Source organism: Octodon degus, unplaced genomic scaffold (genome assembly GCF_000260255.1).
Source record: "Octodon degus isolate 3935 unplaced genomic scaffold, OctDeg1.0 scaffold00147, whole genome shotgun sequence".
Lineage (NCBI taxonomy): Eukaryota > Metazoa > Chordata > Mammalia > Rodentia > Octodontidae > Octodon > Octodon degus.
The window spans coordinates 6,432,974-6,450,856 of record NW_004524723.1 but is presented as its reverse complement, the minus strand read 5'-3'; the positions used below and the strand labels follow the sequence as shown (position 1 = coordinate 6,450,856).

The window sequence follows — 17,883 nt, the reverse complement described above, 5'->3', positions numbered from 1 at the left end:
TGTACTCCTTCCATGAACCTTTACTACTCTTCCTTATCACCATGAGATAACAGCAGTCATTGTTTCTTTAATAATTTCCTTATGGGTGGTTTTTACATTTTTGTCCCTTTTCCTTTTGATCACTCTTGTTTTTTCTGATAATTTTATTGATCTTTTTTTCTTTCCAAATTCCCACCTTTCTTATTTGTTCTTCCCTCTTAAGCTATGTCATCTTATTTTCACTATATACTACCTCTAGGCATCTTAAGAATTAAATGTTCCTTTGGCTAAAGAAGGTTCACTTATACTTTGGACTCATAATTTGTCAGTAACTATATAATATCACAATTTTCAAAATTCAGTCTCTTTCAGACAACTTTGGGAATAGGGAATCACTGGTCCCATGTAAAGGTAGTGAATATAAATGTGATGGACTTATGTGACAACTTGACTAGACCAAAGTATCCAGGTCGTTGACCAAACATTGTAGATGTTTCTGAAAAGATCTTTTTTAGTTGGCATTAACTCACTTACTTTGAGAAAAGTAAATTACCCTCTCTGATGTGGTGGGTCTTGTCATCAGTTGAAGGCCTTAACAGGAAAAACATAAATCTGAAAAGTGAATTCTACTAGCAGACTCACTGCCTTGATTGAGAACTCTCTGCCAGCCAGCCAGCCTGCTGGTCACCGTGGCAGACTGTGGACATGTGAGCCTCTACCATCACACGAGGCAAGTCCTCCAAAGAAATCTCACTCTGTACATGCACATTCTATTGGTTGTATCTTTCTGGGAAATTCTGATACAACAATTAAGTAGATACATCTACTCCTGAAGCCCTGATTTCTGACATTAGTCTATCACTGATTTATTGATTGGAAGAATACAGTCAATTAACGTAATATAGTTAATAACAATTCAATGTCAAGCAAGCACATATTTCTTCTATTTCAGGCTATAAAAAGACACTCGTTTTATACAGACCTAAGTAAAACAGTGCCAATTGAGCACTGTAGGGAACCCAAAAGAGTTTATCTCTCCACTGAAACACTTCTGTGAGATAGGCAAGCCTATCGTTACTATACTTAGGTAGACACAGAATTCCAAATACTGAGGAACACAAGTAAATAAAAAATAGTAACTATCATGATATAACTCTGTCATCGAGTTCAATCAGTCTCACTTCATGAGTAATATAATTCTCTGTAAACAGTAGAAAAATGCAGAAACGTGTAGATCTGAAGCTAGCTCTTCTTAATCTAGTTTCTATTCTGATTACACCAAAAATGTATCACTTACCTCAGAGACTTCATTCTCCTGAGTTCTACCCTCAACCTCTAGGAAAGGAATCTGAGAAGATAGCTTTTCTGAAAATGACACACGAAAAGAAATCTTTAGAAAATATATATGGAATGTTTAAAAAAAACAAGGGCATGATTGCATGTGAGACTATTTGAGATGCATGAAATAAGAGGAAGCAAATACATCAAATCATCCAAAGGTTTGGGCGAGATAAAAGGCTATCTTACTAACATTTAAAAAATGGCAAGAGACAATGAGAAGATGAGCTATCAAACAGACTAGAACTAGGATAATGAGCCTGAGTGTTATATTCTAAACAGCGGAACACCTAAAAGAAGGGTGTTGGGGTATGTGAGATGAAGAAATTATTCCTATGGCATAATCTGGAATTTTTAAGACATAAATTAGCTTTAATTTATCCATCACCTAATGTGTTCATAACAAACATGTTATATTAATATAGTATTTGCAACACACTCAGTGTTCTTTCAGACATTCATTTAGAGATGCTGCATTTTAGCAGCAATTGGGAGCTACCCAATTTCCAGTGACAGATGAAGAACCAGAAGATGATGTGAGATGAAGAGGTTACATAACCAGTTCATGGGTTGGGGAGAGTTTGGACTCCAGGTCTTAGCAATGTATAGTTCTAAAAATGGTAGAAATACCATGGAAGATTGGAAGATTAAAAAAGCCAACACTGTTATAACATCACTGTTATTAACATCACTGGGTTTTTTTTTTGTTTATTATAAAGCATAGAGAAGTTTTTTTGCCATAATTTTATTGATAAACAAATAGCAATGAGACAGTTTCAAATAAAATCGGTAGGACAGTTTCAATAATTAACACACTGCATACATTCTTCTTAGTGGTTAATTGCTGTACAAGATGCAGACTTGATATCCTATTTACAAACACCATTAGAACAAATCCCTCTATTCATTAAGAAAATGTAACTATATATCTATCTTAACCACTTTGAATAGATAGATACAAAATGGACATTAATCTGTATCCCCTTTTTTTGTTAAGTTCCATTATTTGAATATTATTGCTGTGTAAACTCAGCAAAATATTCTAAGAGTGCAGTAGCCCATAATAGTATTGGGTCTTTTGCTTTACTGGCAATGTCAGAAATTGTTGACCTGAGTCCCCCACAGCTCAACATAACACCATGGCTTTACTTCTTATACTTCGTTTTTATACTTTTCTACGGGATGGTTAAGACCAAGGTAAAGCAGGACCTATGCAACAAGAGTTGTAGCTTTTGGGTCTGATAAGGTCAGTGAAATCCCCTCAGGATTTATGCTGAGATCCTGTACCTCAGATTGTAGAAGCTTTGTCAGTGTCAGCCATGTGGATGAGTCACGGCCATTGCTTGGCCAGTGTGCTCTCTGTGAAAGCCTGAGAGAATGTTTTCTCTCCATGTGACTCTCCGTAGGCACATTCTACATCATCGATCACTTTCCTCTTTGGCCCCATAATCTCCTTGATCAGAAAATTTGGGACACTACTGAGTTACATGACGTTACAGTACAAGTTCTCATATGTGCTGAGTCTTAGTTGACCTTGGAAGGCTAGGGCCAAAATGATGACTTTCCTTGTAGCCCTCCTTTTTCTCTAATTTTGGTCTGCAAACTTAGGTTGTTAACCCTCCAGAAGATAAGCTTATTGTTATTATCAAACACCTTAGGCTATTAAGCTTAACCTCACTATCTCTCTGCATTTCAAACATCTTAGGCATAATAAGGAACAGGCATTTTTCATCAAGTATTGATATGTTGAACATTAAGTCCCTACATAATATAATAAAAACATTAAAAATTAGATCATATTTTAAAAATAGGATAAAGAATTATACACTTCTCTTGTTTGCACATAAGTCTAAAAGTCTCACCATATACAACCTTGAAGCAGGACAGTCCCACAATATTCCTTTTCCTGAACATCACTGTTTTAACATCACTTAAACGTATCATTTTTTTTTTTTTTTGCAGAACCGGGAATTGAACTCAGACCCTTGTGCTTGCCAGGCAAATGCTTATTCTACTGAGCCATCTCCCCGGCCCCAAACATATCATTTTTAAAAGTTTCTTTTTTTACACAACATCCAAATGTCTTAACAGGACCTTCAGGGGCCTTCATGCTTTGACTCCACTAATCCTCCAATCTCCTCTCACACACTGTTCTCCTTTGCTCTCTGTACTACAAGTATACTGTCTTCCTTTCTGCTATGCTGACACATCAAGTTTACTCAGACCTCAGCCATTTATTTATTCCGCTCCTTCTGCTTCAAATGTTCTCCACTTGGCCTCTTTGTAACACTGTCCCCTTTTCATTATTCAGGTCTCCAGAAGGCCTTAGCTTGACCATTTTGATACTATCTCCCTCTCAGCCCACACCTATTTATTGTACCCTGTGCTACTTTTAGCCTAATAAATTTACACACATTTCTTACATCCTGTCTCCCCCCATATGTTCATAGCTGTATGAATACAGGGAAGATTTATTCATGAAACCAATGAATTTAAGACAGTATTCACAGCATGTTCATATACTTTCCAAGATTACTGGAGGAAGGGACACAGTATTAGAAGTGGCAGTGCAAAAAATGAACAAAATAGACCATAATATAAAGTAAGTATAATGTAGGAGATGAGACACAAAAGCCAGTATAGAAAACCTAAAGGCCAGCTAACCCTTCAGGCGAAAAAAAAGGAAAATCATATAATAATTCTCCACTATGTAGGATTCAAATGAACTGCACACACTGTAAAACTGCAAAATAAGTATCATGAGAAAGTTCTCAAAGAAAATATTAAACAATGAGCAGAAATAGGTGATCTTCCTTATGCATTAGTAATGATTTGGATAGTTTAACAAAGGTATATCATTCCCAGTTTTAAAGTAGAAAACTGTAAAATGGGAAAATTAGAAACACTAGCCCTAGAGTTTAATAAAAGCTTTCCAAACTTCACTTGGAATTCATTCTCACTACTAAAGACAAAGGAGAGTAGTCAATCTAGGATACATTAGAGGAATAAAGTACTAATTATATGCCACTAAACCCTTGAGGTCCTTGTGAAGTAGATGGTTAGTGGAAAAGAGTCATCTTAATTTTCACAGTTCATTGGAATAAAACATTAACAGGTTTAGTTCAATCCATCGAAAAAAAAAATTTAATCTTTTATTTGTTTGGTACAGGGTCTCACTATGCAACTTAGACTCGTGATCCTCCTGTCTCAGCCTCCCTAGCACTGGGATTACAGGTATATGCCACCACACCTGGTTTCAGTGGCTGGCTCAGCAGGGGGGCCAGAACAGCATGTGGTACCAGGCAGGGATTGAACCAGGATCCCTGTGCTTGCCAGGCAAGCACTTAGAACACAGAGCTATCTCCCCAGCTCCCTATCAAAATTTTATTCATTACTACTATACCAGTTCCAGGTAAAGCAAAGATTTAATGGCTCTTAAGGAGCTTGTGCTTTATCTGTGAAGAGCTCATTATATATATATATATATATTCCCCTCCCCCCGGGATTGAACTCAGGCTCTTGCACTTGCCATACTGAGCCATCTTCTCAGCCCCAAGAGCTCATAATATATTAAAGAAGCTAATTAACAGATCATTCTAATACAACATTAAACAAATAAAAGGAATTTTCAAAAGCATAAAAATGCATTTAACCAAGGATCAGGGCTAAATTCCTTAAAAAGATAATCCCCTGATTGGATCCTAAAATATGAGCAGCCAAACTAAAGAAGGAGTAAGATTCTAAGCAAGGTTGTATATGAGCAAAAACCGACATAAATTATACTATTAAAATTGTTTTTGACTGACTTCTGTTACTTTACTCAGTTTACTGCTGAGAATGTCCTTCCTTTCTTTCTTTGCCTTATCAAAAACTTATCATCTTAGAGCTGGTCAAATAGCTCAGGATTAAAGCGCCTGCAAGCAAGGGCCAGGGGTTCGATCCCCGGGCCTGCTGTGTCGGCCCAGCCCCCAGGACACACTGAGAGGGCAATTGAGACTGGGCATGATGGCACACGCCTGTAATCCCAGCTCTTAGAAGGGGTAAACAGGCGGATCACTATTTGTCCGATCTAGTAGTGAGACCCTGAACATCTTGTAGACCCTTCCCTAAAGATACAAACACACACACAAAAAAAAACCTTATCATCTTATTAATTTACCTTCAAATCAAATGTCCTACAGGATATCCCAGATAAGTATAAATTATATAGAAATCTTACAGTATTTTTAGTTCATATTGCAAAATGTTATGGAAACATTGGAACGATGCTGTAATTATTAATCTTATCTATGAGTGCTGCTATTTAAGATCTTTATTTTCACAAAATCAGAAGATCTACATGCTAAACATATACAGAAATAAGACTAGGGACACATATGGGATACAAAGACAGGAAATTATGGTTCTCATTTATACATACCATTCATAGCTCTCAGCTTCTCCAACTCTACAGAACTAAGAAGCAAAGTTCCATTTTCATTCTCTGGCTCTACCACTCTCTTCTGCAAAGAGGCAACATTCTCCTCAGTGTCTGCCTAAATTGTAGAAAGACAAATAATGATTCTCCAGCAACAACTCTCATACTAATGCCCAGATAGCCACCATATTTTTATCTTCTGAAAGTTCTCTAGCCATGAAAACATGTATATTTAAAATTTGCCTCTACTTACTTATCTACATGACCACTGAAGGAAATATTTTTATACTTGAAGATAGAGAAATACAGTTTATCAGTTTTTTTAATGTAAAATTGAAACTTGGATTACAAAGATGGCAATTCTAAGCCTACTGCAGGTGAAAGAATATTGAGGGTCACAAACAACACGATACAGATGAGATTACTAGTACAAAGCAGCAAGGTCTCTCTCCTCAGTGAACATGAAAACAGATTTCTCAGAGGAATAGAGGCAAAGGGGTATGAACTTCTTAAAGATGAAATGCCTTAATTGGGCTTTTGTTTTGATTTTCATTTCAAATAAAAAGCCTCTTGCATTTATATACTCAGAATGTTTTGTTTTCCTAAGTCAAGCGCATGTCAAATTGTGGAATTTTTAAGCCATATGGGATTTATAGCATACCTGACCTCATAGCTTCCTATGATGATTTAACAAACAGAGAACAGTTTAGGCTTATATGACTTTTATCCAGAAAAAAGTTCCCAGTTTGGATTATCAAATAAAACTATGGTAGAACAGGCACAAGTATACATGCTTTAAAGAATGAGAAGAAAGAGTGACAGCAAGGAAGAATCCTGAAGTCTATGCATTAGAAAGCCCAAATTTCTGACAGAACAATGGACTGTGTATTTGTATAGCTAACTTGAAGCAACTCAGCTAAAGCAAAAATAGAGTTTTAAGGATAAAACAACACACAGGATCCCCAGTAAGAATTCAGTAGAGTGTAGAGCAGCCAAACTATCAGTTTCACATTAGGGAATAGAACTTGGTAAAAAACTGGCATTCCACAGGGCACTAAGTAGAATACAATGGGCAAAAAACAGGTCTTTAAGTAAATGGGAGAAGCTTTACAGAAGTGAAATGCGAACAAAGCAGCTTGCTTTCTGGACATCAAAGGCCTTCCTGCAACCAGCAGCATCCCTGCTTTTTGTCACGTACACTGGTACCAAAAACTGTATTAAAAACCCTTGAGCCGAACTTCCATGATGTCTACCTTATGCGGGGAGCACTTCCTTTTGTTCTTTCTATTAAATGCATACTCAGTCATTTTCCACTGCTTGCTGTATGCTATTTTGTTGACTTCATTTTTGTTAGCCCAAAACAAGAACCCAAACACTAGAGGGAAATGGTTACTTAATTTATGAGTGAACTGATGTTTCTAAAGGAGTTAGAAAAAAAAAATTGAGTAATTATGCAGAAAATTTGGCTCGAGTTTTGGTACTGGGAATTGATCCTAGAGCCTTCACATTGACCTAAATTCCCAGCTCCTTTCGTTTTTCTTGTTTAATTTTGAGATGAGGTATTGCTAAGTTGCCAAAGTACACAGACTGGGCAATCCTCCTGCCCCATGGACCACCACACCTGACAAAATTGGCAAAATTGATGAAAATGTTCAACTCAGAGATGCAGGGCTTATTAAACTCAGGGTACAGAAAACATGACCATAATGCTGTCAAGTTAGTCAAAGTACTCATTAACCAAGTACTCAAAACTACTGGTAAAATCCAAAAAGACCAAAAAGAAAAAGAAAGGATGAGAGCAGATTTCTTGACAAAAACAAAAAATAAGAAAAAAGTAACATATTTTTAAAGTTCTGAAAAGAGAAAAAAATAACTGGCAATATAGAATTTTAGTCAGAAAAAATATCTTTCACAAGGCTGAGATAAACATGTCTTTAGCAACAAGAGTTGGAAGAACTATCACAAAGGAGACTTTCATGCACGTACATACATAAACACACACACATACACATGTATATACACAAAAGCTAAAGGAAATCCTTTAGGCAGAACGATATCACATGGAAATATGAAACCAGAGTCCTTCTACTTGTTTTAGGGTTTATTTTTCCTTCTAGTGCTGATGATCCAACCCAAGGCCTCAGCAAGGCCTCATGCATGCTAGGCAAGTGCTCTACCACTGAACTACAGCCCCAGTCCATTTTCCCTCTTTTGGTAAATAACATTTTACTGGCATGAAACTATAATCATTTGTTTACTTATACTACATCTGCTCCTGTGCTACAATGGCAGAGCAGAATGTCACAGCAGACTGTACATCCACCCACGAGGCCTAAGACATTTACTCCCTGACACTTTACAGAGAAGACTGCCAATCCCTTCATCAAATGAAAAGCAGTGGAAATGGTAACTGCAATGGCAGTAAAGATTTATTTTCTTATTAAGTGAAACACTTTGAAAGTTAAATGTTTCATTCCCAATACCCAAAACTAATAGCAACTCAAAAGTGTCGACTTGATGTATGAACCAACAGATTGTGGTGTGTGCAATGTATTCAACAATGCAACACAAAGAATTATTGCTCCATTCAACATTAGAACAGATCCAGAGCAAGCATGCTGAGTGAAAAGAACACATACAAACAAAAAGACACACACAGTTTACATGAAATTCTAAAATATAAAAAATAATGTATAACAACAAAGTAATTAATGGTTGAGGGGAGGAAGAGATGATGGAAAGATTAAAAACGGGCAGTTGGAGATCATGAATATGCTCATTTTGTTCATAGTGGTGATAGTTTCATGGGTCAAAACTTTTCAAATAGTACACTTTAAATGTTTACAGGTTTTGTATGTCAAGTATACCTCTAATAGAGTTGTTTATAAAGAAAATAAGTCAATCAATAAAACAAGTTTCAAAAACTTCCATTATCAAGGGCCAGCCAGATAGCTCAGTGGACTAAAGGGCCTGCTTCGGCAGAGTGCAGGGGCCAGGGTTCGATCCCCAGCGTGCCATGCCGGCCCCACCCCGGGGGCACGCGACACAACGACTGAGACTGGGTGTGGTGCCAGCGCTTGAGAGGCTGAAAACAGGAGAATCACTACAACTCCGATCTAGTACACCCTGTAGACCCTGTCCTAAAAAAATTCATGAAAATAAATAAATACAACATAACTTCTATTATCAAATAGAACATACAAAACAAATCTCTATAAACCTCAAAGGATTGAATTGCACAATGTATTCTCTTACCATGGTGAAATTAAGTTAGAAATCAATAAGATATATAGAAATAAAGCTGAATATCTAGATACCAAACAACAGACTTTTAAATTATCCATAATCAAAGAAAAAAATCACAAGGCAAATTATGAAAAAATTTCAAAAACTTAGTAAGAAATATTCCCACAAATATCCAACTATGCATACATGGTGGGAGTTATTTTGCCTTAAGAAGCTACAGAAAGAAGAGTAACATAAATCCAAGTAAACAGAAATATTAAAGAGCAAAATTCAATGAAAGTGAGAACACATCAGCAACAGAAAAAGAAAGCTAAAAATTGGTTATTTGAGAGGATTTGAAACAATGTTAGAGCTCAGTAGTATGCACTCCAGCATTTGGGACGCTCACAGCTACTTGGGAGGCCGAGGCAAGAGGATCACTTTAACTCACAAGGCTGAGACTAGCCTAGGCAACACAGTCCAGCCTCATCTCAAACATATAAAATAAAAATGAATAAGCTCCAGGTAGTTTGCTCAAGAATATGAAGCACAAACTGACAATAACAGGGGTCAAAGTAGAGGTGTAAACCACCAGCAAGCTTTTCAGGCAGGCAATAAAACAACGAAGTGATAATACTATAATTGATATTAAACAAAAATTCAGTACCTTCAATAAAAGATAAAAATATAAAAATAACAAAAGTGATACAAGAGGGAAAAGAAAATCTTACTAGCCCTGTATCTGTAAAACAAATTCAACTCAATATCAAAAATCTTTCTACAATTCTAAACTCAATAGTTTCATTGGTGAATAACATTTAAGAAAGAGGTAATACTAATCATAGACAAAAATTCCGGAGTAGAAAAAAGAATACACACAAAAAGCAGAAGAAAAGGGACCACTATATGAGATTAGCATGACCCTAACACTGTACCAAACAAGAAAATCACAGACCAAAATCTTTTATAGATAGAAAAATCTTTTAGAAAATATTAGCAAACCAAATGAATATGTTAAAATGATAAATATTTCAAATCTGAAGTGTTTTTATTGTGAAAAACAACTTTTGAAGAAATTCAGCATTTTAAAATTAAAAATTTCATTAAGAACATAGAGGTAAGCTAGTTACTGTGTTCTTAAGATATCAATCAAATGTACATTTTTATTTTCCTAAAATAAGCAGAATATATCCATTTTAAGAAACACAAGTGATATAGAAGAATATATTTTCTAAATCTATCTTGGTAATTACACAAATTTTGGAAGGAAAAGGATACAAAACATTAACTTACTGAGCTTGTGTTTAAATAAAAATGATAGACAAGGCTAATAAGGTAAAATATCTACTTCACCCTGGTGTAATAGGTTGCAGACCAAAAATTCTACTTTTTACAATCAGCTGTATCTGTTTGCGCCAGACAGGGGTCTTGTGTTTTCTACGGCCTAATATCAGCCTAGTTCTTTGTATTAACAGAGTCGCTTACATATTTAGCCAAGAGCAGTTTCCCCTATCTGAACAGGGCTTCAGAAGAAAAAAATTACTGGTGTTTTCTAAAAATGAAACTTAAAAAACTATATTATGTTAAAAGGGTACTGAGTTCTCATGTTATGTCAAAAAGTCATTAGGAGTCAGGTTAATAGAAATTGAAATAATAAATGAGTAGCAAAGGGCCTGAGTTCAATCCTTGGTTCCTCCAAAAATTGAATACCAATTCTCAGCAAAATAGGAATAAAAGGGAATACATATCCAGCCCAATAAAGGTCATTCACAAAAACCTAAAACTCGTAGCACAGCTAATGGTAAAATATGGAGTATTTTCCTATAAAATGGTGAATAATGGAAGATTAGTTTCATCACTTCTATTAAATGTTGACATAATGATTTCAGAGAAATAAAACTGCCTGCTGCCAGCATGACTTTTTTTACAAAATGTATTTGGTACAGGGTCTTACTACTCAGTTTAGACTTGCAGTGATCCTCCTGTTTTCAGCCTCCCTGCTGCTGGGATTACAGGCATAGGCCACCATGCCTAGTCTCAGTGGTTTAGCACACCTGGAGACGGGGCCAGCATGGCATGTGGCACCTGGGATTAAATCCTTGTCCCTGTGCATGCCTAAGCAAGCACCTTAGTCCATAGAGCTATCTCGCCAGCCCTGCATGATTGTTTATGTAGAAAATCACAAAGAATCTATAAAAAGTTATTAAAACCAATACAGTGAAATTATGTTCACAGATATAGATTAATACAATTCAATTGTATACTTACATAATTACTAGCACAGAGTTGGGGAAAATGAAGTTTTTTGTTTTGGGGTTTTTTGCTTTTTTTTTTTTTTTTCATCTTTTTGGCAGGGTCTTGCTATGCACTTCAGGCTGGCCTCAAGCTCCCTTTGTAGCCCAGGTTAATCTTGAACTCAAAACAATCCTCCTGCCTCGGCCTCCTGAAGGGTGGGGTTACAGGCATGTGCCACCATGCCTGGCTCTAGAATATCTTTTTTGGGAAGAGGGGTACTGGAAATAGAATATAGGACCTTGCGCTTGTCAGGCAGGCACTGTGCCACTGAGCTATATCCCGGCCCTGAAAATGAAGTTTAAGTAATTTCAGCTATAATAACAAAAAATATGGACTACTTTGGAATATATTTTGAAATATACACAACTTTTCAATGATGGCTAAAAGCATTGCCAAGAAATTAAAGATCTAAATAAACAAAGAGATATACTATATTCATAGGCAGAAAAGTTCAATAGCGTTAAGATGTCATTTCTCTTCAAATTAATCAACAGGTAGTAATAGAATGCCAACTCAAAATTCCATTTGGCTTTTATTCTACAGCAGAATTTGAGCAGTCAGTTGTGTACATTTATGTGGAAATGCAAAAGATCTGGCTAATCAAAAGTAACCGTGTAGTAAGGAAGACATTTGATATTGGTCTAAGGACTCACAGATCAATGTAACAGAATAGAAAGTTTATAAATGGATCTATTCACCTTTGACTTTCACCAAAGGTACCAAAGCAATAAAATGAGTAAAGTCTTTTCAAGAAATGATGCTGAAACAGCTAGATGCCCATATAGAGAAAAACAAAACAAAAATCTGAGAGGGGTGGGAAGTTGCTAGAAAATAAGCTCAGGGCCTTTGTGCTGAGCTATATACTTCCAGCCTTTTTATTTTGAAATAAAGTCTCACTAAGTAACTAAGTGACCCAGACCAGAATCAAACATGTGATCCTTCTGCTGCAGCCTCCCAGAATGCTTGAATTACAGGTTTGCATGACCCCACCCAACAAAAAAATCTATGCTAATCCCATACACAAAAATGTATTAAGGTTCAGAAATTTAACTGTGCAAGCTAAAACCACAAAGTCTGTAGAAGAAAACCAGGCAGTATATTCATGAGGGACACAGACAACCAAAACCATAAAAAATTGATAAATACACCTAACCAAAAATTTAAAATATGGGCTAACTAAAAACCATCATGATGGAAAGGAGTAAGAAAGCCACAGTACAGGAGGAACTACTCACATTCAGGATAAAGAGAGTCCTATAACTTGATAAGAAAAAGATAACTCACTTTGTGAAATCAGAACATTACTTGGGCAGTCATCAAAACAAATACATGGCCAAGACTTGCCAAAAAATGTCCAACACCATTTTGTTCCAGAAGAAATGCAAATGAGACCAAACTTTCTATTAGAAAGATTGGTTAAAATTTTTTTAAATGGACAACACAAAATCTGGGAGAAAATGTGCAGAAACTACAATTCATACATTTTAGGGTTGAGTATAAAATAATACAACCATTCTGAAAACCACTCTGGCAGTTCTCTATAAAACATATATTATTTATCTATATTTATATCTATGTTTATACACACACACTTGCACGCAAACACACACACACACACACACACACACACACATGCACTTTATGGTCCAGCTATTCTTCAGCTAGTATTTACAAAGCTAAGTGAAAACCTATGCTGACATAAATATCTGAAACTTCTTTATAGTCAAAGCATGACAGTGCTGCACCGGTCCCACCCCTGGGGTGCGATGAGACAGCAACTAAGACCAGGCATGGTGGTGCACACCTGTGAGGCTGAAAACAGGAGGATCACTATGAGTTGGATCTGTGTAGTGAGACTCTGCAGACCTTGTACTAACTATGTTAAAAAAAACAAAAAAAACATGATAAATCCTGGTTGCCCATCAGTAGGAAAGCACAGCACAATCCCAGAACAGGAAATTGTAGTTCACTCAGAAAATGGAATACTTCTCAGCAATGTAAAAAAAATATGATATATGCCATAATGTAGATGAAATTCAAAAATACAAAGTCAAAGAAGCTTTGCCCAAAGAGCACAGACTGCATGGTTATAGCCATCTGTTGTTATAAAATAGGCAAAATTAATCTATGATAAAAAAAATAGAACAGTAGCCAATCCCCTTTCCCTCCCCAGAGAAGAGTATGACGATACTTTTTTGGGGTGATGGTATGTGATATATCCTAAGAGTCTCAGTAACTAGGTACAATGCATCTGACAATACTTAATGCATGTTATGCTTAAGATTTATGCATATATAGACAAGAAAGTTAAAATAGTTACGCTGTTAGTTTTTCTTAGTTCACTGAAAAGAAAGGATTGTGTTAATATTGTTTGGACAATATCTTATGCCTGTATGCCTATATCTTATACCCTGAATAACTACTCTGAAGATAACAGTTGGCAATGTATTACTTATTGTTAGTCTCCTATTTATTATTTTGAAAGCCTAGGTCTTTTCCTTCTTTTTAAAATAATAAAATAGAGCCTCGCTCAAATAAATAAATACAGACGGCTGGGGAATGTGCAGCTCACTGAAAAGACCCTGAGTCTAATCCTCAGTAGTGAAAAATTTTAAAAATGTTAAAACAAAAAGATTTATACACTTAATAGTTTATAAATCTTACCTCAAAAGAAAGGGAGAAATTCCTCAACTAACATAACTCAACTATAAACAAATATTGAAATCTAGCTAATGATATATTTAAAACTGAAACATTTAAGGGTGAAATATTTAGAGAAATGTACTAATGTATAAAACTTACTGTAAAACCTATTAAACAATTAAGAGGAATTGATAGATAGTTAGGGAGATGGGTCAATGGTCATAAAGTTGATAAAGCAAATAAATACAGCAAAATGTTACAATAGAAACCACACATGGATATACAGGTTTTCATTATAAAACTTTTTAGTTTATTTAAATGCTTGGAAAATATCTTGACAGTGGAGGAAAAAGTTTGAGAATGGAGTATTAGAAGAGACTAGAAAACCTAAGGCTATAAAACCAGACCACAAAATTTTAACAATGCACCCTACTCCCCACAGATCATGGGACTCCTGCCTAGTAAATCAGTCAGTTTGGAAAGGTGTAATCTTATAACTAAGGTGAATGAACCCAATTATCTCATCTTGGCACTGGTCAATTAAGATCATTAAGCTAGCTCCCCTTATTCTGAGACTTATGCTCAATAAACAGCTTTCTGGTGATTGTAATCTAGCCTTATGTAATGATTTTTGTAGAAAAGAGAATAAACTGGCCAGTCAGCAATTACCAGGTCATTAAATTGTCTACATTTTTATTAAATTTTAAAAATAAATTTAATGAAAGCAATATCATTTCTGTAGGCTTAGACTGATTATGAACACTAAAATCTCACTCTATCAAAATCAAAGCTGATCGATGAAATGGAAAAAATTGATGATAAAAGCAAGTAATGATTTACCTCCAACACAGATTTGTTTTTTTAAGGTCTGAGAATCAGGTTACTGAGATCATGGTGCTTGTTAGGTACCATTGTCTCATTATTCTTTGTTAAGACAGTGTATTAATGTCTTCCACGACTCTCTCACATGTGGATACTAAAGAAAGATCCTCTAAAAAGTAGAACAGTGATTATTAGGGACTGAAAAGATTCTGAGGTGCAGGTGGAGGAAGGGTGGCTAGATAGGCCAATGCGTGCTATATACACGTAGGGAAATACCACACTAAATCCCATCAATAGTGCGGGAGAATCACTCCCACAAAGAACCTTTTAATAGGTTAAAAAGAAAGAAGGTTGGTAATGTTCCCTTCAATAAATCCTCATTAGAGTCCCCGAGCAGACCAACAGATCATATTCATAAGCAATTTATGTTTAATTACCTGGATGCCCTCATTGCAAACATCTGGGAGAGAAGTCTGAGATGCTATTTCATATTTTTGCAAGGTTGCTTTACTTAGAAATTGGCTAATTTCTCTGGATTTTTGCTGGAGTTCATCTAAGGAAAAGAAAACAAGAGGAGGAATATTTGTTTCAAGCCTAAAACTTAATGAGCTATGACCTAAAGATAGACAATATGCCATTTCTAATTCAGTTAATTTAATTCAAATTATGGTGCCAATAAAAACTTTTTACACTGTTTAAATACATGCAAGGACAAACGTGCACCTCAAAGAAAAAATAAACACAATAATATTATTCAGCTATTTAAATAAAATAAATCCTTCAGAGGAAAAAGAAACACAATAAGGTAATATTATTCACCTATACAAATAAAAGAAATCCTGCCATTTGCAGCAAAATAGATGAAACTAGAGGTCATCTTGTTGAAGTGAACTATGCCAGACACAGAAAGACAAGCATTACATGTTCTCTCTCACATGCAGAAACTAAGGAAAGATCCTCTAAAAAGTAGAACAGTGATTATTAGGGACTGAAAAGATTCTGAGGTGCACGTGGACGAAGGGTGGCTAGATAGGACCAATGCGTGCTATACACACGTACGGAAACATCACACTAGATGTCATCTATATATATGATTAGGATGGATGGATGGGTAGATGACAGAGACAGATAACAGATAGGCAGGCCTCAGTGTTTTTTCAAGTGTTATTTTTCCTTTCTTCCTTAAAATGGCTTTAGAGTTTTTATTTCATTTTCCTCACTCTCCACTTAACTGTTAGTAGCCTAATCAAGATTCTACAGCAGGTTCTGAAACATTATCATGGCTCACTTAAGAGGGCTCTGTGTACACCTCACCTGTAATGTTCCTCAAGGCTTCGCGGTCAGTACTCAGTTCCTCAATATACATTTTCAACTTAGTTCTTTCTAAAACCTTTCTTTACATATATGCCAGCCTACTAGTAGAAGTCATAATGTCCTGAGGAGGACTCAGGAGATGGATTATTGGTGTTCAGTGATTTTAACTTCTTTAATTTATAAACTTCTAAAATGGTAGGGGGTGGGGGACAGGGGGTGGGAGAGATAGCTCAGTGGTCTAAAGCGCCTGCTTAGGCAAGCTTAGGAAGGCACAGGGGACCACGGTTTGATGCCCAGCACCATATGCCACGCTAGCCCCACCCTCCCTCAGGGTAGGCGGAGCTGGCCAAAATAAATATATAAAATAAAACGTTCAGGGGCGGGGAAAAAAGTTTGGTCTAAAATGTTCAATCTTTCAGCCATACATGGGATTTTATAACATACTTTTACGGGTGTGTGTGTGTGTGTGCAGGGTCTCACTACGCAGCTCGGACTCGTAGTGATCCTCCTGATTTCTACTTCTCTGGTGCTGGGATTACAGGCGTGCCCCACCATGCCCAGACTCCACCGCAGGCTCCGCGCCCGGGGGAGGGGCCAACGCGGCAGGCGGTGCCAGGGGCGGAACCCTGACCCCTGCGCTTACCTAAGCAAGCAGTCCGCTGAGCTATATCGCCAGCCCCTATAACATACATACATACATATATGTATGTGTATATATATATATATACACATACATATATGTATGGCCTGAACTTTCCACAAATTCAAATTCTGTCCATTATATATATATGTATGTATATAATGTATTTAGTACAGGGTCTACAGGGTCTCACTACATTGATCGGATCTGTAGTGATTCTCTTGTTTTCAGCCTCCCAAGAGCTGGGATTACAGGCACCCACTACCAAGCCTAGTCTCATTTACAGTCTCAGTGCGCCCCAGGGGGTGGGGCTGTCACCGAATCCCAGCAGCTGCGCTCTGCCTAGGCAGGTAGTTTAGTCTGCTGAGCTATCTGGCTGGCCCTTATAATAACATACTTTAAAATAAAGTTTCATTTATATCTTCTCAAAAGACAAAAGTTTCTTTAAAGAAAAATTTGTACTGAGATTTAGATGGCTCCATGGAATTCAGTCACCCTACTATAAACCTACATCTGGCCTGAGCTTTCCACAAATTCAAATTCTGTCCATTTCAGTCAGCAAACCCTTCAGATCAGAGTCACATTTCATACATTTTATTTCATACCAGCTCTATCAGTATCACTGTACTGTAGATGACTATAATATTAAGACAGATTAGAATTTTCAGTCAGAGGCAGAAAAATATAAAAAGTTCATTTCTTTTTTATCTTTGTATTAATCAACTGACTTGAACAAGTGATGTCATTAGCTGATTCCCTGGAGAAGTGCCCTTCAAAAGCCATCAGATACTGACCTTCCAGCTGTTGAATGGCTTGGGCTGACTGAGCTGCCTGCTCGTTCTTGTCTTGGAGAAGTCTTGAATTCTCATCCTTAAGAGCATCACAGGCAGACCGCAGCTCCTGTTCAGTCTTCTGGAGACTCGAAATGTGACAGGTCTTCTCTTCCATATCTGATTTGTGCTTTCGCTCCAAAGCACTGTATCGAGACTCCAGCTCAGCCTGGGCTTGGCCTGCTTGCTCAAACTGTCCCAAAAGATGATTCATCTCTTCCTGAAGGTTATGGAGGGATAATTTCCTTTCTGCTACTTCAAGTTCCATCCTTTCTATGAGTGTCTTAGATTCCTGTCTTTCCACTTCTATAGTGTTCTTTAAAGTATTATGTTCAACTTCCATCTGCTGTAACTGCTGAGAAAGACTCTACAAAAAAAAA

General features: G+C 36.6%; 1 protein-coding gene across 6 annotated transcripts in view; it reads right to left on the bottom strand.

The window, feature by feature from the left end:
• Golgb1 (golgin B1) overlaps positions 1-17,883 on the bottom strand; it is an 86,938-nt gene that overhangs the window by 38,547 nt on the left and 30,508 nt on the right. For 5 of the 6 annotated variants that reach the window (XM_023702233.1, XM_023702232.1, XM_023702234.1 and 2 more), the window contains 4 exons: positions 17,468-17,870; positions 15,157-15,272; positions 5,738-5,852; positions 1,277-1,344 (listed from right to left, as the gene is read on the bottom strand). In XM_023702233.1, the coding sequence (XP_023558001.1) occupies positions 1,277-1,344; positions 5,738-5,852; positions 15,157-15,272; positions 17,468-17,870 (702 nt within the window). The remainder of the gene's footprint in view (positions 1-1,276; positions 1,345-5,737; positions 5,853-15,156; positions 15,273-17,467; positions 17,871-17,883) is intronic. The other variant, XM_023702237.1, reaches the window with a different exon arrangement.